This window comes from Copadichromis virginalis, linkage group LG16, assembly GCF_057382275.1.
Source record: "Copadichromis virginalis isolate Kocher_CV1m ecotype Utaka linkage group LG16, C_Virginalis_male_GT1.1, whole genome shotgun sequence".
NCBI lineage: Eukaryota > Metazoa > Chordata > Actinopteri > Cichliformes > Cichlidae > Copadichromis > Copadichromis virginalis.
In genome coordinates, this window is record NC_140633.1 from 29,617,384 (window position 1) to 29,643,890 (window position 26,507).

A 26,507-nucleotide genomic window follows, 5' to 3' on the forward strand; every position below is an offset into this window, starting at 1 on the left:
GCCCTCACCTAGGATGGAGGGAAAGGTGGTGAAATGAGAAAACCTTCAGTTGGTTCATGTCTCCTTTAACCCTTTCTTTCCTTCCTTTATTTTTCTTTCCATTTTCCGTAGCTTATGCTCAAGTTCGTAACTCCCGATGTACAGTAATTGCAATAGTAATTGAAGCCTTGTCTCCTCTTTTCCTCTCCACTCATGTACTCCCTGATAACTTGAGCAGGAGTGCAGACGGGAGGGTAATGCATTATGATTCATGTCGAGTGCAGTCAGAATAGATGGAGACTAAAGCACACAGCACATAACAGCAGACTGGTCTCCAGAGTCCCACCGGCCCTTCACACTGTAAAACTGTCAGGACAGCCTGAGAGTCTATTACCTGAGTATACACTGGACTCACACTCTGCAGTGCTAACCACAATATATTTTTCATACATAGCAGACACAAAGCACAATGATTTTCACAGGGCTGCAATGGTACATAGGAGATAACTGTTTATATATTAAAACCACATATAAAAAACAAAATCAGCTGTTCTCTTTTAATATAATAAAAAATGTGGTACACATTTGTCCACAGTTCACTGTGGCTGTCATTTTGATTTTACACAAGCATGAACTTCTTCAAATCTGCATGACCATTTGCAAGAAATGCACACAAACTAATGTCCATACTTCATTTAATATTATTAAATACATGCAATTTGATGTTTGAGGCATGAAAAGTGAAACAGCAGTGAAACATAATCTATCGAAAATGCAAATAGATGAAGAGTAGCTCCAATTTATCATCATTCTAAACCAGTATTAGCTGACTAATACCTTAACCCATAGTCGATTTACAGCAGAAAAGTCTATACTGTACTATACATTTTTAATGTGTACAGTGCACAGCTGATTCAAAGTGTATTTATTTTAGTGTTCTTCCATAGTAACACAAAGAAGGGAGAGTGCAACTTTGAGAACAAGTTCTGGACAATATAAATAAAATGACAAGTTGACAGGGTGATTACCAGAGGTGGGACCAAGTCATTGTCTTGCAAGTCTCAAGTAAGTCTCAAGTCTTTATCCTCAAGTCTCAAGTCAAGTCTCAAGTAATGTCAGGCAAGTCAGAGTCGAGTCTCAAGTCACTGGTGTAAAAGTCCGAGTCAAGTCACAAGTCTGAAACTTTGAATTTCAAGTCCTTTCGAGTCTTTAAAAAAAAAAAACGAAAAAATAATGTTGCAGTTATGCTAAATGTAAATGTTAGACCATGTAATTTTAAAATCTGTGCTTTTCTCAACACATGACAAAATAGTGAACTTAGAAAATATACACAAATTGTGAAATTGCACCTCTTTAAAATGCAGCTCAATTAAACCTAGCTCCAAGAATAATTTTCACCGACAGTTCTGAGATAAGCTGCATGTTATTCTTGGATGCGGTTGTAGGGCCAGCTTTAAAATCGCATGACAAAAATATCATACACATTAAAAAAAACTGTATCACCAACGTAGCCTGGACAACATTTGCTAGTTAGATGAAGTCAGCTATCTCATCTTAGCATATTTATTTCAATTCAATTCAATTCAATTCAATCTTAATTGGCAGACTTCATGTCCATAAAAACAAGACAAAAAAAAAAACAAAAAAAAAAACACACACACACACACACAACACTCCCCCCCCCCCAACACAAGGTATACACAATAAGGTATACACAATAAGTATCTAAAACATTTGTAAAAATATAAAACCATAATATACATAAAACACAATCATCATCATTCATTTGCTCAGTAATAAAGTGACCGAGGTATTTCACCTTTTTATGAACTTCAAGAGTTTTTTGTGCCAGTTTAAACAAAGGGAAATTTAGCTGTTTATCCTGCTTGGTTCTACATATCAAAACAGCACTTTTAGCAGCATTGTACTCAATGTCATATTGCACACCATATTCAGTACAGACATTAAGAAGATCCTGTAACCCAGCACTGCTTGGACTAAAAACAACCAGGTCATCTGCATACATAAGATGATTTATCAGTGCTTTACCTAATATACACCCAGTGTTACAGGCTCTCAGTTGTATGGACAAATCATCAACATACAAATTAAATAAAATTGGAGACAAAATCCCACCCTGTCTGACACCATTGCTGACACCAAAGGGGGCAGAAATACTGCTTCCCCATTTAACCTTCATGTTCTGATGAGCGTACCAGTAAGAGAGAATCCTCACGATGTATTGAGGAACTCCCCATCTCTTCATTTTATCAAAAAGTTTTCTGTGGTTCACTCGATCAAAAGCCTTAGAGGCATCAATGAAAGACATGAGGACAGATGAATTTTTAGCCCTGTACAAACTGACTATTTCCTTGAGTGCATATATGCACATGTCAGTGCCGTGCTTTGGTTTAAAGCCAAACTGATTATCCAGAGAAGAGATGAACACACTAACTCTGTCAAACAAGATTCTTTCTAACACCTTAGATAAAATACTGGCTAGTGCAATTGGCCTGTAATTATCCAAGCAGCTCACTTTTGCAGCTTTGTCCTTCATAACTGGTACCAGTAAAATACACAGCATTGAGTCTGGTAATATGCCATGAATCATAAACCCAGTGAAACAGAGTGCTAAAAGAGGAGCTAGCCTTACACTAGCATGTTTTAAATGTTCTGCAGTGATGTGATCCAAACCAGAGGATTTATTATCAGACAACCTATGAATGGCTTCATATACTTCATGTGTCCTTACAGTTATTGTGTCATTACTCATGTCAAGATTGTCCTCATATGGTTCACTTTTTATACAGTTAAACAACGCACTGTAATGCTGTCTCCATAATGCTGCAATGTTATCTGCCCCAGAAACACCTTCAACAGTTGATGGTAGAGATGGTTTACAGTTATTAAGAGCTTTCACCTCTTTCCAAAAATCTGCCGTATTATTACACAGCATTTTCCTGGCCAAAGAATCTGCTCTTAGCATTTGCTCATTTTTAGTTATAAAGCGAACAGGGTACTTATATCTGGCATTCGCACATTTTTTCTGTTCAAATTCTGGGCCTTGTTTAGGTCTTCCAGCCATGGCCCAACATTTATAAGCTATGCGAGCTTCATCATGGTACATGGATACATGTTCTTTCCAGCCAGGTCTGATGTTAGGTTTCTTATGCTTATATTGTTTATCAAGCAGTGTACCACTTTTATACAGAGCAGTCACTATATCATCATACATGGAGCAGAGTAAATGTTTATGCACAGCATTCTTACAGTTGACATCTTTGCACAAAATAGCTTCTTTATTTATATGCATATTAATAATCATACGGTTCTTGGAGTGAGTGCATACACTCATGAAGTTTAGTAACTTCCGGTCACTGCAACAAGCCCAGGTACAGTTTACCGACGGATGGGTGCAGGACCTTGAAATGCACCGTGTAGAACGAAAGACCATCGTACGTATCATAAGTTTACCAATCTCACAAATCGTCGTCATAAATACACATTCCTTAACCGTTTATTAATATAACCTTTGAGCTCAACGGTAATTAATTAGTAGTGGAAATAATTTCTGGTAGCATCACAGAAATGTAGCAGTGACAATAATACTGTATGCTGTAATCGTACTGGACAATTAGTGATACAAAAAACCTGTTTTATCCTGTGAATAAACGTATATGTTTTTGTCAATGTACCATAATAACATAAGCGAAATTCACTATTTATGCACAATAAATAAAGGAGCATAGCGCCACAATTTCTGTTCAGCGCCAGACTTGCTTGTAACCTATATCACCAATTATGTTATGAAAATGACGTATTAACTACTAAAAAACACTGACCTTCGTGTAAATGCTTGGAGCAGACTAACCTGTGAGCTGGAGTGTTCTGGGACGTTATATTTGATCTTTGAATGGCTGCAATCCAGGCCACCCGTCGCGTCTTTGTTACTTCGGAAACATGGCTCGAACAATTTCTCTTCAACGACGTAATCCGATAACAACCGATCTCTTTACCCGTCGGCTTCCCGTGGCTCTCATGCGACCGGCTATTGCAGTTAATAATACAACAGCTTCTTGACATTTTTGTGTTTCTTTTTATCGCTGTGTGACTGATTTTAATTGAAAGCCTGCGTGCGCTAGTACCGCTTGCCACGAGTTCCCAGAATCCTTTGCGGTTCTACCCGTGAATGACGTCACATTTTCAATCTCTATATAATATGCGTGTTAAATTTTATATTTGGGGTAAAATATCAAGTCTTTTCAAGTAAACCGGTTCAAGTCCAATTCAAGTCCCAAGTCATTGGTGTAAAAGTCCAAGTCAAGTCACAAGTCTTAGAACATTTTTTTCAAGTCAAGTCTAAAGTCATAAAATTAATGACTCGAGTCTGACTCGAGTCCAAGTCATGTGACTCGAGTCCACACCTCTGGTGATTACTTTTGAAAGGCAACTTAGTAGTTCAGAGCAGTTTAATTTTAGAAAGATGGACAGAAAATCCCTGAAAGATTTTCAGATAAAAGCCAGAAACCTTATATGAGAAAACCATAAATTTACAGATCCAAATGTGAGATGAGAGGAGAAGAAAGGGGACTTTGGCCTGCTCTTGCTAATCTATTTTAACTTCATAAAATGTGAACCGAACACCAGAGGTGAACATTAAAGCTCCAGCCATGATGTAAACATTTTTGTCCGTCAGCTTCAATGCACCCTGCCACCCATCTGTGTGATTTTTATAAAGCCACATAAGCACTCTGAACAATATACAACATACCTTCTCTTTCTCCATTCCTGCCTCAACTCCATCTGTCTTCATTAAACACGTTAAAGGGACTTTGATCCTCTTGCCAATCGGTGATTGTGTGTTAAAAGACATGAAACACATGCTCCACTCTGCTTACATGGGTTAGACTTTAACATCAAAGTGAGATACCTAGCTCTACTCATAACAGGGAAGGAACGAGTGTCCCTAATCAAGCCTTATTAGACGAAGATCTTCTTTCTCTGAGTGACCACATAAAAAGGTGCCTTGGCTTGACTTGCCTGTCCACTGCTCAGGACAACAGGTGCAAAGCAGAGAAGGAAAGAACAGGGATGGTCTGGGTATTTAGACAGGTTATAATTATTCAGGCTTAAGTCCTTCCAGATGCCATTGCTTCAAGTCCAGGATTTGACCCATGCTCTCTGATCCAGAGCAGCTATGGGACATGATTGTACTGGATGAAGAGTGAGATCTGCATATCTTAGTTCTGACATCACCATTCTTGAGCACACTCAGCATGCATGTACGTTCTGTTCAAACACCTACATTCAGTACACACACACACACATACACACACATATATATATACACACACATATACACACACCCCTCATCTTCTGCAGTCCAGCCAAAACTCTGTCTCCAGGACTGCCTTTGAAGTGGCCAGCATACCTACAAAACTTACAGTACCTTCTGGATAGCTCCCCATTGCATGCACATACTTACAAGTAGTAACTGAAATTCATGCATCCCCTCACCAGCGAAGAATGCTAATTGAGCTCTCCCCGAGTGGATGTTAAGTAATTTTGTGTTTTAATTCGACATATAAATGAAGCTGAAAAGTTGTATTGGTGTCTATTCACTTTGTTATTTTGGCTATGGGTACACGCTATGCATTAATCAGGAAATGCTGTTTTTTGTCCAACATCAACCAAAGCATTTCCTGATTAATTGGAGTTAAGTTATTACAGATGGAAATTTTAAGATCCTTCATGATCTGCAGCTTTGTCTGAATGAATCACTGACAGGCAGCTGTAAAAATCACATGTTGTAACACCTTAAAACACATCTGAACCCCTGTTGTACATCAGAGCAGTCAGGATTTTCTGACTCATGCTATGCTAGATGCTGGGCTCTCAGTTGTGAAGCTGACCTAGCCGTAGGTTTAAGGAGTATCAGCATGCAACCTGTCTTTGTGGTTTTACTGCTGATCATGTACTCTGATACAAGAGAGCTAGTTAAGTTAGCCATATTCACTCCAAAATGCTTTTCATGGCAATGTCATAGACATCATACATAAAACTTGCCTTTATTTTATCTTTAGGTGAATTTGGAGAAGTCTGCAGTGGTCGCCTGAAGTTGCCCAGCAAAAAGGAGATCTGCGTGGCCATCAAAACTCTCAAAGGTGGATATACAGACAAACAGAGGCGGGACTTCCTTTCTGAGGCATCAATCATGGGACAGTTTGACCACCCTAACATCATCAGGCTGGAGGGGGTGGTAACACGCAGTAAGTTCCACGACAAACTGAAGAGAATTGAATTACCAGGTGCTATTTTGATAATTATATGTTACTCTGGTTCTTGGAGAATATTAATCTATGAAGCACTTACTTTTTCAGAAGCATGATGTTTCAGAGAACACAACAATTTTTAGTCACATTCCATAAGAGAGCAGGCTTCTCCTGAGAGTCTTTTTACCGATTCCGGATTTGCAGTTGTCTTTGACAAATGGCTCTAAAGTGGCCGACACTTCTGTGAAAGAGCAAAGGAGTTTTATTGAGTTGCCGTGGTGTAAATCTCTGCAGATCAATGTGCTCTGATCAAAGCCTGTGTCCAAAGCAGGCATAAATCCATAAATCCATATCTCTGACTAGCTTCCCTCTGGGCCTCTTTATAAGACTATCATTAGCACACAGAAGGCCTCTTTAAAATGGAATGACTGCAGAAAAGGGAAATAATGAGTCTGAACTTTGTCGCAAAGAAACAGTCCTGGCCTCTATATTTCCCTGCGGCACTTGGCTTGTTAAGTAGTTCTGCCAGTATTGTTATTCTAAAGAGTAGAATAAAATACCAAGTGAACTTGCCTTCTCTTTATTATTCTGGATTTTAGGTTCTTCTGTTCCGTCTCATTTGTTCTTTGCTTCCTCGTCTCCACCTTGTCTTACATCAACTTGTTTTACCTGCTTCCCTAACTTATCTTCTTAGCAACTTACTGCCGTGACTTGTAATCAAAAACAGCCCAGTCTTACAATGTAATGTAATTTCCAAACAGCAATGAACTGGGCATGTAAACCATATTGTTCTGATTATGCTTCATCTCTACAAAGAAAGAAGGAAAAAAAGAAAAAAGAAGGGAAGGAAAGGAGGGAGGGAAGGAATGAAGGATGGAAGGAAAGTAGAAAAAAGAAAGGAGGGATGGAACGCCAAAAGAAACAAAGGAAACAAGGAAAGAATGATAGAAGGCAGGAAACAGGAGGGAAGGAAAGAAGCAAAAAAGAAGTTAAGAAAGGAACAAGAGAAGGAACAAAGGGAGAAAGAAAGTAATGACAGTAGAATCAAATAAATAAATAAACAAACAATAGAAAGGATGGAAGGAAGGGAGGAAGGATGGAAAAATTGAAAAACACAAAGAAATAACACAAAGGAAGCAGGAAGGAAGGAGGGATGAAGGACAAAACAATAGAAGGAAGACAGAACAACACCAGTTAATATCTTATAACATATCATTTTGAGTCAACAGTGGCACAAATTATGCTACTAAACTGTCACTTATGCAGTTTTTGTAGGAGAAACTTGTTAAACATGCTAATACGCATGTATTTGTAAAATAATGTCAGTAAATAAGGTCAAATAATAGAAAACAGTAACCAGAACAACAGAAGCTAATCATACTCCTTCATCCAGTTTTGTCTCTTTTAGAATAATTTTTCAGTTAGAACGTACGGCATGGTTCTGCACTGTACTGATGAATGAAATCAGTCCACTCTGAAAGTGAAAGTCTGTGTGTGTGTGTGCATGTGTGTGATCCCTCATCACACATTGTTTGCCTAATACATCTTAAACCACTCTTCCTGTTAATGTCCGACCTGTGAGAAATGCTGCAATAACACAAGACTGCGGTTTCATTTGCTGGTTTGAGACTAATAGGGGAGGCCCCAAATTCACTACTTCGCACATGACATTTGGAGAGATGCCCTGAGCACATGTGCATAAGTAGGAGCAGCATGAGTGCAGGGCATAGTTTTAGGAGGTCCATTTGATATGCTCCCACACACAGACACACACCTACACACACACAAACACACACACAAATGCACGCTGCTGTCGGGTGATTTATTAAGCTGCTCCTGTTAATTCTTAATAATCCTGAGACTTTCACACCCCATTTACCTTGCTGCTGCTTTTGGCTGATCCACAGGCTGCATATTTGCAGGAGCACACACACACGCGCACACATGCACACTTCTTGCTCAAGTTCATACATCCACACTTGCACACATACAAGTACACTCACACTTGGGTCCGCAGAACAAAGGGGCTTGGGGGCCTTTATCTTTGTTGCCAATGTTGAAAGTAGAGAGAAAGAGGGGAAAGGAAGGGGCGGAGGACAGGATGGAGGACCGGGTGTGTGCATGCCTGTCTGCAACTATAAAAGCAGTTCTCTGTTAAACTGAACAATCCATCACAGCCTTTTTGGGACAGGGTGTGGGTGGAGGGTGTTGTACTGGTCCTGTGACGGTGTTTAAATGATGAGAGATTTTTGCTAAGTGAAATTGGTGCAACTTTCCTGAGACATGCTGTTCTGTGAGTTTAATCTCCCCCTTTTTTTTAAAAAAAAGGTTTATTTTTATTTTGTCAACGTCACATTTTTAGCTACGCTTACTCTGGTAAGATGTAAATAAACAGAATCAGTTGAAATAGATTCAAAATCTTTCAGAGTCATTTCAAGCTGAAATTGACAACATCTGTTTTGTTTAAATGTGCTGTGATAAAGAAAATGAATTACCAGTGCAATGCAGATTCATGAAACGGCCCTAAAATTTCCATTGAGTTTAATAGATTTGCTTCTTTTCGCAACTAATTCCATCACCCTCTCCCTTCAGCCTGCGCGATTCCTGAAAAAAAGTCCCTTTCTTTCCAGATGTGGGGTTGGTTCACATTAATACATGCAAGAGGGATGGAGATGAGAGGGAGGGATGGGGTGATGGGGAAAGAGAGGCAGGTATGATAGAGAAAAGGTAGGTCAGGAATGAAAGAGGAGGGAGCAGGGCACATTAATCAGAATAAAAAATGGAAAAGAAGAATATGGCTGGTGGTAAGTCAAGAGTGAAGCTGAGAGAACAAAGCCATCTGGGGCACAAACAAGTCCTGACACGGATGCTGTTCATTTAACCATGGCTGATTTAAAGCTTTCTTAAAGAGTTTTCCCCCCCCCCTTTCCCCCCTCTGTAATAAACTTTGTGCTGGCCACAGTCTGATCAGGTACAGATGATAGCAGGCAGCATGGATTTACAGCCAGATCTTCCACAGAAATAAAGATGTCACACTCTGACAGGTGACCTGCTGGGACCCTAAAACTATGACTAGGATCATTTCATTCTGGTGTGTGTGGGCGTGTGTGTATGTAGGCGTGCATGTGAGTGTAACTGAGAGAAAAGAGAGTACGTTCAGCCTGGTCACTCTCAGGGTCTGTGTACGTCTGTTTAATGTCGAAGTACAGCTCTTAATGTCCACTCATTATTATTTTTGCTTGTTTCAGAGAATAAATCTAAAATCAATACAATACTGGCACAAAAGAGGGTTTTCTTTCGTTGTTTTTTTTATATAAGTATTCAGGATGTTATTGCACTAAATTTTTTTAGTCCTGTTGCTGGTATGATATGGGAATTTATTGAAATCTTCCTGTTGTAGGTAAACCTGTCATGATCGTCACCGAGTACATGGAAAATGGATCTCTTGACAGCTTCTTAAGAGTGAGTAATAATTAAAAACACACTTATGAAATTTTAATGCACTGAAAACCCAAACCAGTTTTGCAATGAACGATTAATGGCTAGTTGAAAATTAAGAAACATTCAATGTCAGCTTTGTCATAGGTTCTTATTTTATAATTTATGTAAGTATTATTTATATTTTATATATGAAACGAATTAGGACAGTCAGCTAATATAGTAAGTTTTAACACTACACTATAACACATTGCACTGTATACACTATAAAGTACCTGAGATATGCTGGCTTTAGCAGATTTCTTTCAGCTGTACTCTTCTTACACCTTGTCAGCGAACAAAATATTTTGAACTGCTCTTTCAGCCAGGACTGAATGTGATTCTTGCCATGCCTCAGTCTCTTACAGAGAAATTGACCTGCCTTACTGAAATTACCCAAAGCACGGCAGCCAAGCCGCAACACTGGCATGAAAGCATGTGTACTAATGCCTGTTTTAGCCTTTTTCCACATGCGTCTGCAACACACATAGACAAATCCAGGACGTGTAGCTGTTGTCTGCCGACGTTTTGACAGAGGCCTGCACTTCATCATTGAAAATGTGTCATAAACACACAAGCACGCACACGGAAATTCATAGCTTTGCGCTTTAGCTTATGTCTGTGTTATGAATCTACAAAGCTTTGAAGTGACTAAACCAGGTGTCCTGGCCACTAATGGTTCAAAATGAAGTGGAAGGTCTGGTTGGTTTTTAGAGAAAAACATACTTATCATACACTCAGAATAAGCCATTTCATGTGAAAATAAATCTTTATCAATGTAAACAGACAAGCCATACTAGCTAAAACGAGCCTAATGAAAGCCTATTGATAGATAGTTTAGATAGATAGGTGGTGGTCAGAGGGCCCGGTGTCCGGCAGCCTCGCCTCTGTCAGTGCGCCCCAGGGCAGCTGTGGCTACATGTAGCTTGCCATCACCAGTGTGTGAATGTGTGTGTGAATGGGTGAATGGCTGAATGTAGTGTGAAGCGCTTTGGGGTCTTAGGGACTGAGTAAAGCGCTATACAAATGCAGGCCATTTACCATAGTTTTGAACGAAAAATGTAAAAGTTACTTCAAAAACTGTGACCATGCAAAATTGACATAACTTGCAGTTACTTGGAAGAGATGATTATTTAAATTGAATTTATAGAGAAGACTGGACGATTGCCTTAAACAGACAACACAGACACATAAACCATAGGATAAGAGTATTTATGCTCAAATTCTGAATGGAATGAATTTGACAATGCAGGGCAACAGAAGATACAAAGAGCAGCAAGAACAGACAAAATGAAAGCGCTATGGATAATGAGCACAAAAAAAAATTCATATGGCTCTCCTCATGTTTCCTCAGTTTATATTTATCTCATATTCAGATAGTAGCAGCAGATCATAGAACATATATGCCTAGTTATGAACTCTTGCCAGTTTGAATCAGTGTAAACACCGCTGCTTGCCAATGCAAACAATAAAATATGCTTTGTGTTTACATCTCACCCACTATATGTTTGACTGCTGCAACTCAACACCTGGCAAACATTTGGCTATAAAAATCCATTGGATAATGTGCCATGAAAATGCATTATATCCCTTTTTTCCACATGATATGATTTTCTGATGAATATACAGCATTCAAATATATATATGTGGATGCCAGTGTTCATATTGTCTATGTGTGTCATCACATATGTAGCATATGAAAACTGCTCCACAATAACAGCAGTGATTTATTTAAAAAAGAAATTCATTTTTATGGTCTAATCCTTATTTCCATACATTACTCTGTATTTGGCTCTGGGATTTCATAGTTGAAACGAAAGATGAGGTACATAATGTCAAAGGTGATTTTTAAAGGTTAATGAAAATCTTGTGGACAGTAATGCAGAAAAGTTTCATTTTATGCAAATACCCCAAAAGGTCAGATTCCCTTTGTGTACTATATAATGTATGTTAACGTGTAACATAAAGGGAAAAGCACGCTTTTCTTTCTATAATTATTTCTTTTATCTCCCTTTTTAGAAACATGATGCCCAGTTCACAGGAATCCAGTTGGTTGGCATGCTGCGCGGTATTGCTTCAGGCATGAAGTATCTGTCAGACATGGGTTACGTTCATAGAGACTTGGCCGCTCGAAACATTTTGGTCAACAGCAATCTGGTGTGTAAAGTGTCAGACTTTGGCTTGTCCCGGGTGCTGGAGGATGACCCGGAGGCTGCTTACACAACTAGGGTGAGTTGGAATACAAATACAAATAAAACATTTAAAGACAACACTGTTTTATATCAATTCTATATATATCCTCTCCAGCAAAAATAATCCCCCCACCAAAAAGCAACACACTCCATCCTCTTCCGGTCTTTGTCTTTGTTTTTGTCATCACACATACACAGATACTGTGCACCTGTTCCCCTCACATATCACAGCAAGGGTGAACGACACATAAAAAACTAGTTGTTAAAGGGCAGACATAAATCCACATATCCTAAACTGGAAGGTCATAGGGAAGACCATTAAAGCCCCATGTGCCATAAGACGATGCGTCTCATTGAGAAGAATATTGTTGGGCTTTGCCACTGTCATTTGCTTTCATGATGTATATGACAGAGGTTTTTACTTCTTAGATTGAACTTTTTTCAGATAACTCTTTGAGGTATCCTGCATAATCTGTTGGTGCAACAATGGCAGGAACTGCCTCTTGAGGCTGCTAGCTAGTAGAGAAGGCATCTACTGACCAGATCTATTGGGCTGATTACAACTTATGAAAGCCGTTTGACATGCTAATAAATTCTGAATTGGTTGCTTTTTGGTGATACACAGAAGTTGATAAAGTTCATCCTTTAGGAGGAAAAGCACCGATACTTTCAAAAAGTATCATGTCTCGCTTTTAGAGGCATAGGCACACATGCCAAGAAGACAATTTCAGACATTTACAGTGCTTCTTACGATGATGGAAAATCTGTGTTTCAACTTACCTTGGAAATCCACTTAGGATACTTCCCATAACAATGTAATAATAGCACATAGGCAATGGAAAATTAGTATTATGAGAAAGATCATAAAAATGGAATCCTACAGATGGTCTCCCAGTAAGTTTGGGCAATTCAATTTTTCAGAAAGAAGTGTATGCATGTAATTAGATTTGCACACCTGTGGTGAGAGAAGCTCTAATTGCTCTGTTTGTGTCTTTGCATCTCTACATCCTGAAGAAGCATAACCTGGTATGCATTCATGTATTTTTAATGTCATTAGCCCTGTGAAATAAAGGCCCTTGATTGCTTTTTCAAACCTACCTTGAGTACCAGAACCTGGATGTTTTATGCCATTTATTGATTTATTGATTTCTTTCCACCATTTCCATTAAAGTTAAAAAACAAAAAATATTGTAAAAGCATTTTTTATTTGCCTTAGCATTAGATGCTCAAATTGAAACACACCCAGTAGGCAAATTATGATCCAGACACTGATCTTAACCGTTGGAAGTGTGTGCGTGTGTGGCCATTCTCAACTGAGGAATCTGTGGTCTTAACCGTGCGTGCAGCCTTTTAGACAGAGTATAATTTTCTGGCTGAGAATGGCTTGTCAAATAAACAGTCAATGTGCTGTTTGCCTTTCTCCCAGAAATTCATAATCTGAAATAATGAGACAGAATAATAAACTCTGCCGCATTAAAGTAACTGACAATGCTAGCACATGTGGGCTTCAGTGGATTTTTTTCTCTCCACTTCTTTAGTCATTGTTTTTTAGGAAAAAATCAAAAGTTTGTGGTCGTATGTGCATGTTTACATGCATGTGCGTCCCACGTTTAAGGGTATTTCTGCACATTTTAGACTTTAATATCTTTGTGCAGCAGCTGGGTATAGTATAAGTGCAAGAGCAGAGTGTATTTTCTTGTTTGTATTTATAAAGTGTTTCTTTGTAAACTGCTTTATGTGTGCCGCCATTTGTTGGCTGTCTGCATTTCATTCTCACATACATTCCCCATTATTTCCATAACTTCAGTATGGAAATAGTAATAGAGGAATGTAAAGTTTAGAGTGTGACTGCACAGCATTGGGCAAAACCCAACTGATTGGGCCAAGGTTTCTGTTAACTTTGGCTACCATCAGCCTCCTACCCTATGATCCATTTTGTTCATCTGTCTTGATTTTTAGCTAAAATGACAAATACACACTGTAGTATGGGGTTATCCAGGACACCTTGGATTACAATTTGATGAATGGGTTTTTCTTTCTGGCTTCAACTTTCTTTAAGACTGATGATAATCCATTTTGATTAAATCTTAATATAATGTGTTTTGTTACAATAAAGTTCAATGTCCCCTTATGTGACAATTTTAAAGTCTTTTTTAGAAGTCTTAGACTTTTTTTTGCCAGTCTGGGAAAACAAATTAATTAAAGACAATGAAATGAAAGTGAAAGGTAAAAAAAAAGCTTATGCATGGTTCACCTTTCTGTGATGAAACATGGACTTTAGACTCTTCCAGACCAGACTGGAAAAAATAATAAAAATATTATTTTTACAATTGTTACAGTTTTGAATCTGAAGCTGTGATCTCAAACCTTAAATCCAAACCACGAAGACCACCAGGATTTAGGGGTTTCAGAACACCCTAAATAATATTCATAAGAAATATTCTTGCATTGGACACAAACCTGCACCTCAGATCCAAATCCTGGTTTTCAGAAATCTTGCTCAAGAATACATCCAGTTTTAAATATTTATATCCACGAGCAGTACTAAACTTTGAAATTCTATTTTTAAAAAGTTTTTAAAGATTTTAAGATGTAATATTAAAAGGTTTATCCAAAAAAACCCATAATTTTAGGTAGAAAATTAGTTATGCTCAAGAATTATTGATGTTTTTCAATGACAGATTGAATGACTGAAATACAAAATGAGCTCAATGAATGACCTCTCATTGTCTGTATTTCAGGGAGGTAAAATCCCTATTCGGTGGACTGCTCCAGAGGCTATCGCCTACAGGAAGTTTACATCTGCCAGTGATGCTTGGAGTTATGGCATTGTGCTATGGGAGGTGATGTCATATGGGGAACGACCATACTGGGAGATGTCCAATCAGGATGTAAGTTCTATTTATTTGCAAAGTTGCATTCCTTTAATAGCTACACATGCACATCTGCAGGGCTACCACCTTTGCACATCTGAATAATTTCTGTATCTCATCTGAGATACAGAAAGACATACTCTAGTAAAGTATTCTTACAAAACTGAGAAAAAAATCACTTACTATTACAATGTATTTTGTTTTGAATATTATCTGCCTTTTTTCAAATGCTGTCCGTGTTGTTCCTCATAAAGGTAATAAAGGCTGTAGATGAAGGTTACCGACTGCCCCCACCCATGGACTGCCCTGCCACTCTCTACCAGCTCATGTTGGACTGCTGGCAAAAAGAGAGGAACAATCGACCCAAGTTTGAGCAGATAGTTAGCATCCTGGATAAACTCATCCGCAACCCCAGTAGCCTCAAAATCACAGCGAACACCACATCCAGGTATCAAAGCTATCTTACGTGTATTTGTTTTCATTATTATTTTTAGGTGCTTGTCACTTGCATATATAAAACTTTACACTTAAGAAAATACGAAAAGAAAAACCCAGAACTGGTGGTCAAAACCATGCAAGGCTGGTGAATGTCTCTTAGTCTTGAATGGTTTCTAAGTTGTTCTTTTTTTCTCTTCTTCTTTTAATTTTATTGCCATGTACTAGACAATCCAGTACTGTATTTTAGGTCATATAAAGTTCTGGCTGGTGATCACTAGATATATTATCAGCATATTTATGAAAGTTCTACTTCTCAATAACATAATTTAACATTTTTAATGTCATGAAAATTTGGGATGGGGAAGTTTCTTTCACTTGTTTTACCACCTGTACACAAAGGAGCTCAATATAAACACCGCCTATTTTTTCTGCTTGTAAGATTTAAATGCAAATTAGCACCACTAGAAAATGTATCAGATCTCTTTTCTGATATTTTTACAAATGTTATCTTATTTGTTTCTCACATTACTTTCTTTTTTGCCCTTGTTAATGCTTTGTTCCTTGCCTTTATTGAATCAGTCATTTTCTCCCAGGGGTGTGTGGGTAAGCAGGGCAAGATACACTTGTCAGTCCTGGGCAAGAAGGAATACAGGCATTGGGTCTGCAGCAGACGGCCATGGTATTATGTAGATGTCAAAGCTAGTAACATTGACTAATGATTTCTTAAGAAAGTGAAAATAGGTCCCTTGGAGTTTACACGTAATTTTCCTGATTGGCTTTTAACACTGGGTGAGCACAGGCTGGCCGACAGAGGCTGGTGCGTTGATTTATGAGAACTCTCTGTGCGTATGTGTGTATGTGTGTGGTGGCGGCGGCAGTTGCACAGCGGGAGCAGCTGCACTCAGCTCCACACACCTCGTTTGTCTCAGGGCTGTCCTGGCTTGCTAATGCAATACCCCCTCCTCCACAAAGCCCAGAACAAAGCCTGTGAACCAAGTAGAGCATCTGGAAACTTCGAGGGTGGGACCTGGTCAGTTTACTCTTCCTGCATATGGATGATGAGAGAGTCAGAAGGCCAAGGTTGACTGTCAGGGGCTAATTATGGGCCAACTGGTGTCCAGTAGAGGTTAGCAGCCATTGGGTATCTGACTTAACTTTCAGGGTGTCTAAATTACGTGAGATTGCTGCAATCGCACTTTCTAAATCAAAGATAGTTTTTTTTCTGCACAACAAAGCATGCCAATGGCTGCTTACAGTATTACCTTTAAATACATAACACTCAAAGTTTTATCAAATCTAAAATATTTATATAGAGAATATCTCAAATATCAACCTTTATCCAGAGAGGCCAGGAACATAGGTTGGATAAAAGGACTTGGGAAGCAACAAGGATTGGTGCCTGGTCTATGCTTGGCAATTGCAATGGGCAAACATTCACCTGTGAATGGAAACCGCCTGATAGTAGAAAAGAACACAGGCATTTATCACAGAGAGGTATATGTTGATGAGAATATCTAAAAAGTCACAAGTATGAAAAACTGGATAGAAGTTAAATAGAATAGTTTTATAATGAGCAATACTTCAATTCAGTTACCAAAAATTCTTAAACTGTTAGCTCAGACACTACCAAAACTTCAGAGTGAAAATAAATTGAACAAAGAATTCGGAGCACAGTCACGTATTGTTGCTGAAATCAAATCAAAATGTCAGTTTAGCTTTCCTCAGCCCACCAGAGTACTGGTTAAAACTACATGATATAATCCAATTTGGCAGTGGCAGCAAAGGGCTGCACCTGAAAGGGCTAATATTACCCCTAAATATCAGTCTAAACTGTCCTTGAATTGCCTTGGAGCTGTCACGCTGAAAGGTAATTTCATTCCCTTTTTTGTGAGCTCAAAAATCAGAAGATTATTTGGAGATTAAAACAAGGAGTACAGAACAAAAGATGAAAAAAGGGAATATATAACCCGACTCCCTTTCTCTCTGATGTAGTCATATTTTCATCTATATTTTCAAGTGGGTGTTTTCTGCTTTGCTATATAGTATTAAGTAGACATTATACCCCCCCGCCCCAAACCCCAAGTCTCAGACAGATGCTTTTTTTATGATTTTCCAATTCATCACATCTCTCTGTTTCCTCACCAATCATCGTGTCTCTTGAGCTGCAACAAGATGTTGCTGAAAATGTAACAACAAAGGAAACGTTGAAAATGATAAGGGAGATGAATCAAGGTCATCTGCAGTTTACCTCTCAGTGGAGACAGCAGAAGGGAAAAAATGAGACAAAAAGAGGAAAAAAGATCAAAGATAGAAAGAAAAAGGGGTGTAGGAGGGGAGGGAAGAAGATCAATAATCCTGAAAAAAGAATTTTTTTTTATAGCCCAAAACTTTAAACGGAAGATAGTTATCTTTTATATGTCTTAATTGGTTTTTCCTGATTTGTTTTCTAGCAAATATCAGCAAAAACCTCTATTGAGTCCTCTTCCTCTTTTTTCAAAAAGAAGTAACACATATTTAAAATATTTTTTAAATGGGTTTCTACTGTCAGAAGATTCACATATTACTTTATTTTTGTGCTCATGCAAACCACCCCCTCCATCTAGCCCTCAATTCCCTCCTTTGCAGACAAACCATCTTTCCAGGGGGTCCTGGGGGCCCTCAGCATTTTGACAACCCTCTGATCTGGCAGGAAAAGACTCAATCACTGTAACAGCACCCACTCCACCACCTCAAGTGCATCTTTTTTTCTCCTTCTTTTTCTTCTTTTCTCCTGTCACCACTTGGGATACCATCTCGATAATCTCAATGTGCCTAATATTTTGTTGGCTTAGTGTGCTGTTTCTGACACCATTAATTATATTATATTGATTTCATTAAAGAAAATCAAATCAATAAAATACATTTTAATTAGAGCAGGTGACGAAAGCACGTAACATATTATATGAAATTAAACCTTTTTTTTTTTGTAGGTACACAAACCCTGGCACATTTAGAGTGGCTTTAAACTTCCTTGCCAATTTCCAAGTCAATTAGGCAGAGGTGGACTTTCTGGTATTCTAATGAGTTTGTTTACAGTGCTATAAATAGTTTTCCCCAAGGGAGCGCTATCTGTTTTTTTTGTTGTTCTTTTTTTTTTGACCTGCTTTGCTGTATTCCCTTGAGTGCCATACATATCTTGGTACAGGTGTATTTATCTGATCTTTGTGACAAATGCAGTGTGTCCTTCATTTTTGGAACCCAGTTTTAGATGATACTCAGAAAATCAAAATGAAAATGCACAGTGTGCTACTAGTGGATTGATTATTGTGTTATGAGCTGTAGTTTGACCTGATATGGTTTGGCTTTGTTTCCCGTTCGCTGCACTAATGTGCTCAGGTTTCACAGTAGCTGAGGGAATCACATTTGTATAAACATGAGTTGCGGTATCTGAAAGTCGCCATTAATAAAGCACATTGTTTCCTTGGGCCCTCTGCACTCTCCAGCTCTAATGTACCTTTACTCTCTGTAAGTCTTTTTACCCATCATTGTTCCTCAGCCCCCCCTCCCTTTGGCAAACATCAATCAGAGCTAGTCACAACAGTGCCTGCAGTTTTTCCCTACACCCTCTACAGTTGACTGAGCATTTTAAAGCCCAACGCAGAGCATTTAATATGATTTGATCCAATTGAAACCATCAAGTCTAATCAAATCTAATGTTACGTTCTGCTGCATGGTACATCTGCTACAGGAAATAATGATGGAATTAGCCAGAAACATTGCTAGCTCAAAATAATAAAAAAGGACAGTGAAGCAATGACTGCTGATGATAGCATGAACAATGAACAAAGGCTGATGTCTGTTGTGAAAATGCAGTTGCCAAACTGTTTCTGAGACCGTAAAGCATGCAGACCATTTTGCACACACACTCTGACATGTCTGACATGCTTCAGACTCTGTAAATGGTGCAATAGTGTATGCTTGAAAAGACAATATACATAGTTGTAGGACTAGTTCACTATGACATCAGCTGGCTGTAGATAAAACAGAAACTGTGATACCTGGTGGTGTTTATTCTCCTGTTTTCCTTAAACTACAGTATGCTGTGAACTCTAATGACATCTGGGACACGAAAATCTTACAAGTGGTTCATCATCACTTATTGATATGTTTGCTTCTCCCTTGACTATTCTTCTCCTCTCTGTCAGGCCAGCCAACTTGTTGTTGGACAGAAGCAGTTCAGAGGTTCCCTCAGTGGGAACAATGGGCGACTGGATGGATGGAATGAGGACCTTGCCCTGCAAGGAGGCCTTCTCTGGGGTCAGCTACAGCTCCTGTGACACACTGGCCAAAACCTCCACAGAGTAAGGCAACAACACAGAGACACACACATTAGGCTTCTTTGCCTATTCATGTCAGCAGTGTTTACAGGGCCCAAGTATCAGAGGTAAGGCCCAGGAATTTGAAGAGACTCTTGGTGAAGAACAAGCACACACATTCTCTTGTTCTCACTAAGTAAAGAAAGCTATAGAGCCATTACTAAAGGTGTCCAGATGAGACTCATGGTAACTCATAAAGACAGGTCTTTAGCTATGCTTTCAATGCTGCAAGTATGACCAGAGGGGAAGGTGAGAGCATTGAAAGAAAGAGAAAAAAAAAGAGAAACCAAAAAAAAAAGAGAACGAGGGTAGAAGAGTTGTGAGTTCCATGAGGGAAAGGGAATAAGAGAGACGCTATTGAGAGAGAGAATGAAAGGGGAGATTTGACAAGATAGCGAGAGGGGCCTTTGAAAGAGAAAATGAAGGCATAGCTGTCAAGTAGGTGTGCAAAGACATGGCATTCTCTGTGCTGTAAAGCATTAAAATGCAAAGAATAGAGCAAGGATAGATTGCTAGAAAATTATTTGGCAGCCACATCCAGAGAAATCACAACTGGCGAGCACACAATATAGGACCTACAGTATGTTCACTTGGTAAGAAAGTAGGTCCTACAGTGTGTATTGTTGTTCGGTCCCTTTCTTTCCCTCTCCCTGTCCTCCTTTTTCCTCGCTCTGTTGGCCTGCTGCTAGTTTAATTGATGTGGAATGTGACAGAGTAAATAATTGGACATTTCTAATCATTGTGATCAAAGCAGCCATTCTCTGCGTTGATAGCAGTTGCGGGGGCAATTGGGGACTGGTGGTCAGTACTACAAGCAGTTGTAACTCAATAACTGTACAAAGCAGGGAGTCATTAACTGTGTTGGGCTTAATATGCTGGAAAGAAGGATTGTGTGTTGTGCATGAGTTTAAACTATGTTAAATTGGTTGGAGTGATATTAAAAAAAGCTGTTGTTTAGCAGACCTCCTCACAGTGCCAACTGTAGACTTCATTGACTTGTAACTGGAACAGAATAGTTTTTCCTGGAAATATTATACGTAATGCTCTGTACTACCTTAAGACAAGCTCAAGTGTGTTTATTTTCCACACAGAGCGCTTAATTCTGAAATATATACTTTCAGCTTCCTGTAATTTTTATTATGGTTCTTTTCTTATGTAGGAGTACTACACAAAATGTTTTTTTCTCTTCTCTTATAAGTCACTATCCAATGTGACAAATGAATGTGTTTAATCTATGAAAAGGTTATCTTAAAATGTTGTATTTAGTGCACAGACTAGGTGGAAATCCACAATCAGTATTGACAAAATACATCAAAGACAAATTGCACTGAAGGAATCGTGCACTAAACATAATATATTGGTCTACAATGCCTTTTCAGTGGCTAGATGCTAAATTGGATCACCGCAGTATTAATCCACTGAAGGCTTCATCTAAGGCACCTAAGCTCAGCTACAAGGCAGAAGCCTTGGCTCAGACTATGAATTGCACTGTATAGATTTCTGTATTGATCTGTACAGTCTTAATCTAGTCCTTGATATTCAGCACAAGGCCTGGCAATGCTCTGACCTCAGAGGAACAGTTATCATACTCGGCCGCAGTGTGCTGAGTCATCTGTTGGAGTAATTGATTAATCCTTTTTCAAGAAGAGAAGATGGACTGACATATAAATACTGCATCATTTGGAGTATTTTTTTTTACCTTTACACTGTCAATGTCAAAATGTTTTCAAATCATTTTAGGATCTTTTTTTTTTTTTTTTTTAGATTTTCTTTTACAATGTGATAGACACACACACAAAAAAAAATTAAATCAGCATACAATATAATCACAATCTATACACTTTATTTTTATTGCCCGTTAAAGAAAACATTCTCATTGCAGTGGCAGACAAGTCATCATTGGTGTCTTGTCTGCCACAGAGGTGAGATAAGCAGTTTGTGTTTATTCTTACAAAATGTGCTAATACCACCCATAACAATAATATCTAGTTTAATGTGTTAACATTGCTGGGCCTGGCTGTTTCTCAGTAGAGTGGTTCTGACGGAGGTCCATGTCACACAAGCCACTTGCCCAGAATGGGAGCCATCCATGGGGATCACCACTCTCTAACACCCAGCTCCACCCTACTCAAGCTCTGGATGGTGGGTGGAGGACCAAGGCCTAGGTCTAAGATCAATAACCTCCAGAACCACTGATGGGCTTTTACTTGTCTGACCTTTGAAGGGATAGTTAGTTTTTATTGAGTGGTAACTTCATCCCATTTTAGGCTGTAATTATAAAAAAAGAGTAAAATGCCACATGTTCTAAAACAGGGCTACTGATTTGGTGCTCAAAATACTAATACAGTGTAAATGTTGATTAGTATTGCACACATAATCAGCAGTAGATGCTGGTTTCAGCCTCTTTTGCATGCTAATGACCAGAAAACAGACCAAATAAAAAGCTTATAAATTAAAGATTAATTATTTATCTTTATTGTTGCAAAGGTAGATAGTTGTAAACCCAAGTATTGTGCCAACTTGACAACAGAATAATTTGTATAATCAACACTGAAGCAACTATCCCTTAAAATCGTCACACAAAGTAAGGCAGAATCTGTAATTTGGATCACTGTCAGTTTCTGGGTTTTCAAATTGTATCTGTATTTTTTTTAACTCTATTTCAAACTAAACTTTCTGCTTGCATATGGAAAATAAAAACATTGTTTTTTTTTTTTTTTTAAAAAGCACTAAATGGCTGAAAGAGTTTCTTGCAGTAATGCCATAATCCCACTGCTTCTACTAATACAATACACTATTTAGGAGAAAGGAGTCCTAACATGTGCTGTGATTGCTGTGTGCTGTAAAATCAATACACTGTATACAGTGTAAACTGTAGGTTTACACTGTATAACACTCTTAACAACTGTATTCTAGTTAACTCAAGTGGTCTTTTCTTTGAATGCAAGTAACCAACCTTCTAAGAGCTTTTAAGAGTATTAACGCTTTAACAGAAGCACTTTATGAACCAGTGTCGTGTTCAACACATGTCCCTGTGCTGCTCCTCTCCACAAAATTAAGTGTACCTGTCAAAAAAATCCAGCTTAATGCAATGCAGAAGAGTAGTTCTGTTCTGCCACTGTGGCCCTTGTATTTTATTGTTTTCTACCCTGACAGGGTCATAATGGCAGCTGTCAGTGAAGCCTTCTGGGAAATGCAGTCCTTTGCAAATGACAGGCGCACAGCGAAGCGAAGGGAGCAACACTGGGAGCATGCCACTATTGTCACACGGATGTCATATTTACTATCACTAACGCACACGTTTCCATTTTTTTCCTTCCCATCTTTCTCTCTGTCTGATTTTGTCCCATTTATTTTTCAACCTCACTCTGCCCCCCTCTCCCCCTTTCTTGCTTTTCTTGCAAACCAGGGATCTAAAAAAGGTTGGAGTGACTATTGTAGGACCGCAGAAGAAGATAGTGAGCAGCTTGAAAGCCCTAGATTCTCACAACAAGAATGGCCCAGTACCTGTTTAAAAAAATGGACCCGACAAATGAAAACCACCAGAGACCTATCTGTTGGTCTGTGTTGACAGACTGTGTTTGCTAATTGCACTCTAACACAGTGGCTGCATATTCAGACTGAAAATGGCGGAAAAATATGGCATGATTCAAATGATGTCTTTCATTGATTCATTTGAAAGATGTCCCGGCAGAGAAGTGGAGAAGAGCTCAGTTCAGTTCTACCTGCTAGGTAACTGGCTGACTCAACCCTCTGCCCCTCTGTGCCCATGTTGAGTTGCCTTACAGACTAAGAGGGGGGTAGAGAGCAGAGAAAAGAGAAGAAGGTCAGAGAGACCTGATCAGGAAGACAAAGGAGAACTGTACTGGGATGCAGGGCAAGGACTGCATTAACATATAGCCGGACGTCTCCATGATTATGGCTTACCCACAGCACGCCCGAGAATCAGCCTGTAGTCCAAGGCAGTGAAACAACTGAAACACCTTGCCAAGAAGGGTACGACGGACAGCAGCAGCTGACCCACTTGTAGAGCCCTCCTGGAGTGAGGAAGTCTGAAGCGTGAGATTTTGTTGCAACTACCTTCATTTACCGTCTCTATCCATGTGAGATCTCAGCTGGAATGGACACACCGAGATGCTGACCGAGCCATTTTACTCTGTAGCTCTGATCTATAGCATTTGCATTCAGTAGACATGTCACTTAAAAGCAATAATGATATAATCAGTGGAATAATTTCATTGTATGGAAGCCATGAGTCTATCACATGTAAAATGTATTGAATGCTGTGCTTTAAAAATAACAGGGGCCATAAATCACTTCACCCACAGATTTTTCTTTATGGTGACATCTGTGTTCTGTGTGCTTATGAACAGATATTGTACAGTTTTAGTGCAGTTCTCTCTGTAACCCCTTTGTGTGAAATCTCAGGATGTATACTTCCTTATGTTTTCTCAAGCAAGGACAAACTGATGGGGAAAATGGAGCAAACTAGAACTGAGAATTCAGGTTAAGATACATGTGCAAGAAAAGGGAAAACAGAGAGATGATGTTGAGAGACAACAAGTAAAATCAATGTCAGCCCTCTGCTACTGCTGCTGATGTATTGCAGAAGTGTAATATACTCAGAGCTCACGTTTCTTCTTTAAGGAAGACAAGTTAGCATCATCAAACTCTCACAACTCTCGTTTTCTTTCTAAAGAGTGTAATTTTTGCCTGTGTAAGATCGGTTTAGTAGGTTGAGATTAACACTGCCTATCTGAGGTTATAGTCCAGTAACTTAGGTTTGAATTCATAATTTATTAATAAAAGCCATTTAGGAGTTGTCATTTTGTTTGATTGGAAAAATTTGTGTAAAAAATAGTTTGTTATATTGTAAAATTAACTTTAACCGATTATTTTTGGTGTGTTTAATGCAAAAAAAAAGTTGAGTGCCTCCTGTAGTTGGACTTGGTTTTGGTTTGACGTCAAGAAAGTCTTGGCCTTCTTTCTCTGTTCTCTTTGGGATATAGAGTTGGTTATTACCTAAACTAACTAGATTTTGCCCTGGAAGAGATGCAGCATATCTAATAGATGATTGCTTTCTGAGATAGTATCCAAGTGCGTCATATCTCCAGTATGGGCTTTCCTAAAAGCACCTTAGAAGACCTTTGTACAGTGAAGTACTTTACGATGCTAGTCTCCTGCTTTGATGTCACCCAGTCAATCCCTCAGTGCAACATGTACCCAGATTTTTTTAACTGGCACTTTGGTACTTTGTGCTTTTGGTTGGGTAATATGTAACAAGAAGGATGCAATATTTAAGTTTCTTCAAGCACTTAGTACGCAGTATTGCAGCACTTTGAAATTAAATGTTATTGCCTTGGCGCTAGATTAAACTTGTCTAACAGACGGGGTGATTTTGGTGCTTTTGGGAAACCCAGCCTTGGTCAGTCTGTCAGTCCTGTCTTCTTTTCTTTGGTCTACCTGTGGATGCTACTGTTGCTGCTATGTGTTTTAATTAGCATGTACATAATGTAAACCATTGTTATTATGGCAACTAGCACTACAGATCCCACTATATGTACATGTCCATCCCTTTTTTGTACAAATGTTTGTATGTATAAAAGCCTGAATAAAAATTGTGCAACATTTTTAATTAAAAAAAAGAGAAAAAGCATTTGTATTTTATTTTATCTTGTTTTGAATTATATTTGTCAGCTTTGTTTTTTTTTTCTACAATAAAAAGGCAATTATGATTACGTTATTTATTTGTTAACATTATACAGTGCATTGTTCGTTTTTTGGGAGGGTGGGGGGAGGGGCGTAGAGTAAATACTGTGTCAATGCTGTCTGTGTTTTGGTTCTAGACTTACTTTATAAAAATGACACAGCTGAGAGAGCAATACTGTTATGAGCCCTATATCCAGATTCCTAAATTTATGTTTCAAGTCTGATTCGAGTGTCTGTGTGAGAGTTTATGTGTGGAAATGTAGATCGCCTTGTCTACTAATGTAAAATGATTTGTAGTGGAAACATTTATATTTTTATAATAAATATTCTCAAAATATTTTCCAAAAAACGGATGATGACAGACCTGCTCCTGTGTTTTTTTATTTGATCATGTCGTAGTCATGCAGGCCGACAATTTTTATTACGAGCGCATGATTCACATGTTAAATAGATCACAAGTGGAAGTTGTTGTTTTTTTAATCTAAAACATTATTAAATGTCTTTCTTTTTTATAATTTTACACCCAAGAGAATTTTTTAATAAGAATTCAAGCAATCCCAAAATTAACATTTGAAGTATATAGTCCAAATGATCACTGATAGGCAAAAACCGCACTCATGGAACTGGTAATAACAATGTAGGGTACTTTACAATAAGAAAATAACTGAACCTTCATTTTAAACTCTGTAGGTTTGTGAAATATAAATAAAAAACAGGTAATTTATCATGTAATTAAAATACACAGAATCAAAATTCCAAATGAAAGAAATGATTAGATCTTAGAGTTTAATGTTATTTTATTTAACTTGGTTTAGCTTGTTAGTTAAATAACCATTTCAATTTAGTTCTTATAACCATGATGTCCTATCTACCTCCCCTCACCCCAACTGGTTATGGCCCATAGCTGCCTGTCCCTGATCCTGGTTGTGCTGGAGGTTTCTTCCTGTTAAAGGGAGTTTTTCCCTCCCACTGTCGTCAAAGCACTTTCTGAAAGGGGATCGTGATTGTTTGGGTTTTTTCTGTCCTTTGTTCTTTGTATTATTGTAAGATCTTTACCTTACAACATAAAACGCCTTGAGACAACTATTGTTGTGATTTGGTGCAACATAAATAAAACAGAATTAAAGAGAGTACACGTGTGTCACATTAATTTTCAAGAAACTTTCTTTAACTGCTGGAATGAGTTCAACATGATGTTATAAGAACATATTT

General features: G+C 38.4%; 1 protein-coding gene across 3 annotated transcripts in view; it reads left to right on the top strand.

Moving 5' to 3' along the window:
- Nucleotides 1-25,656, top strand: part of epha3 (eph receptor A3) — a 96,597-nt gene extending 70,941 nt beyond the window's left edge. For 2 of the 3 annotated variants that reach the window (XM_085434329.1, XM_085434330.1), the window contains exons 11-17: nucleotides 6,063-6,248; nucleotides 9,652-9,713; nucleotides 11,748-11,957; nucleotides 14,662-14,811; nucleotides 15,048-15,241; nucleotides 19,416-19,571; nucleotides 22,996-25,656. In XM_085434329.1, coding sequence (XP_085290455.1) covers nucleotides 6,063-6,248; nucleotides 9,652-9,713; nucleotides 11,748-11,957; nucleotides 14,662-14,811; nucleotides 15,048-15,241; nucleotides 19,416-19,571; nucleotides 22,996-23,101 — 1,064 coding nt within the window. In that variant the 3' untranslated portion in view covers nucleotides 23,102-25,656. Of the gene's footprint in view, nucleotides 1-6,062; nucleotides 6,249-9,651; nucleotides 9,714-11,747; nucleotides 11,958-14,661; nucleotides 14,812-15,047; nucleotides 15,242-19,415; nucleotides 19,572-21,614; nucleotides 21,729-22,995 lie in introns of all 3 variants that reach the window. The other variant, XM_085434331.1, reaches the window with a different exon arrangement.
- The last annotated feature ends 851 nt before the right edge of the window (nucleotides 25,657-26,507 follow it).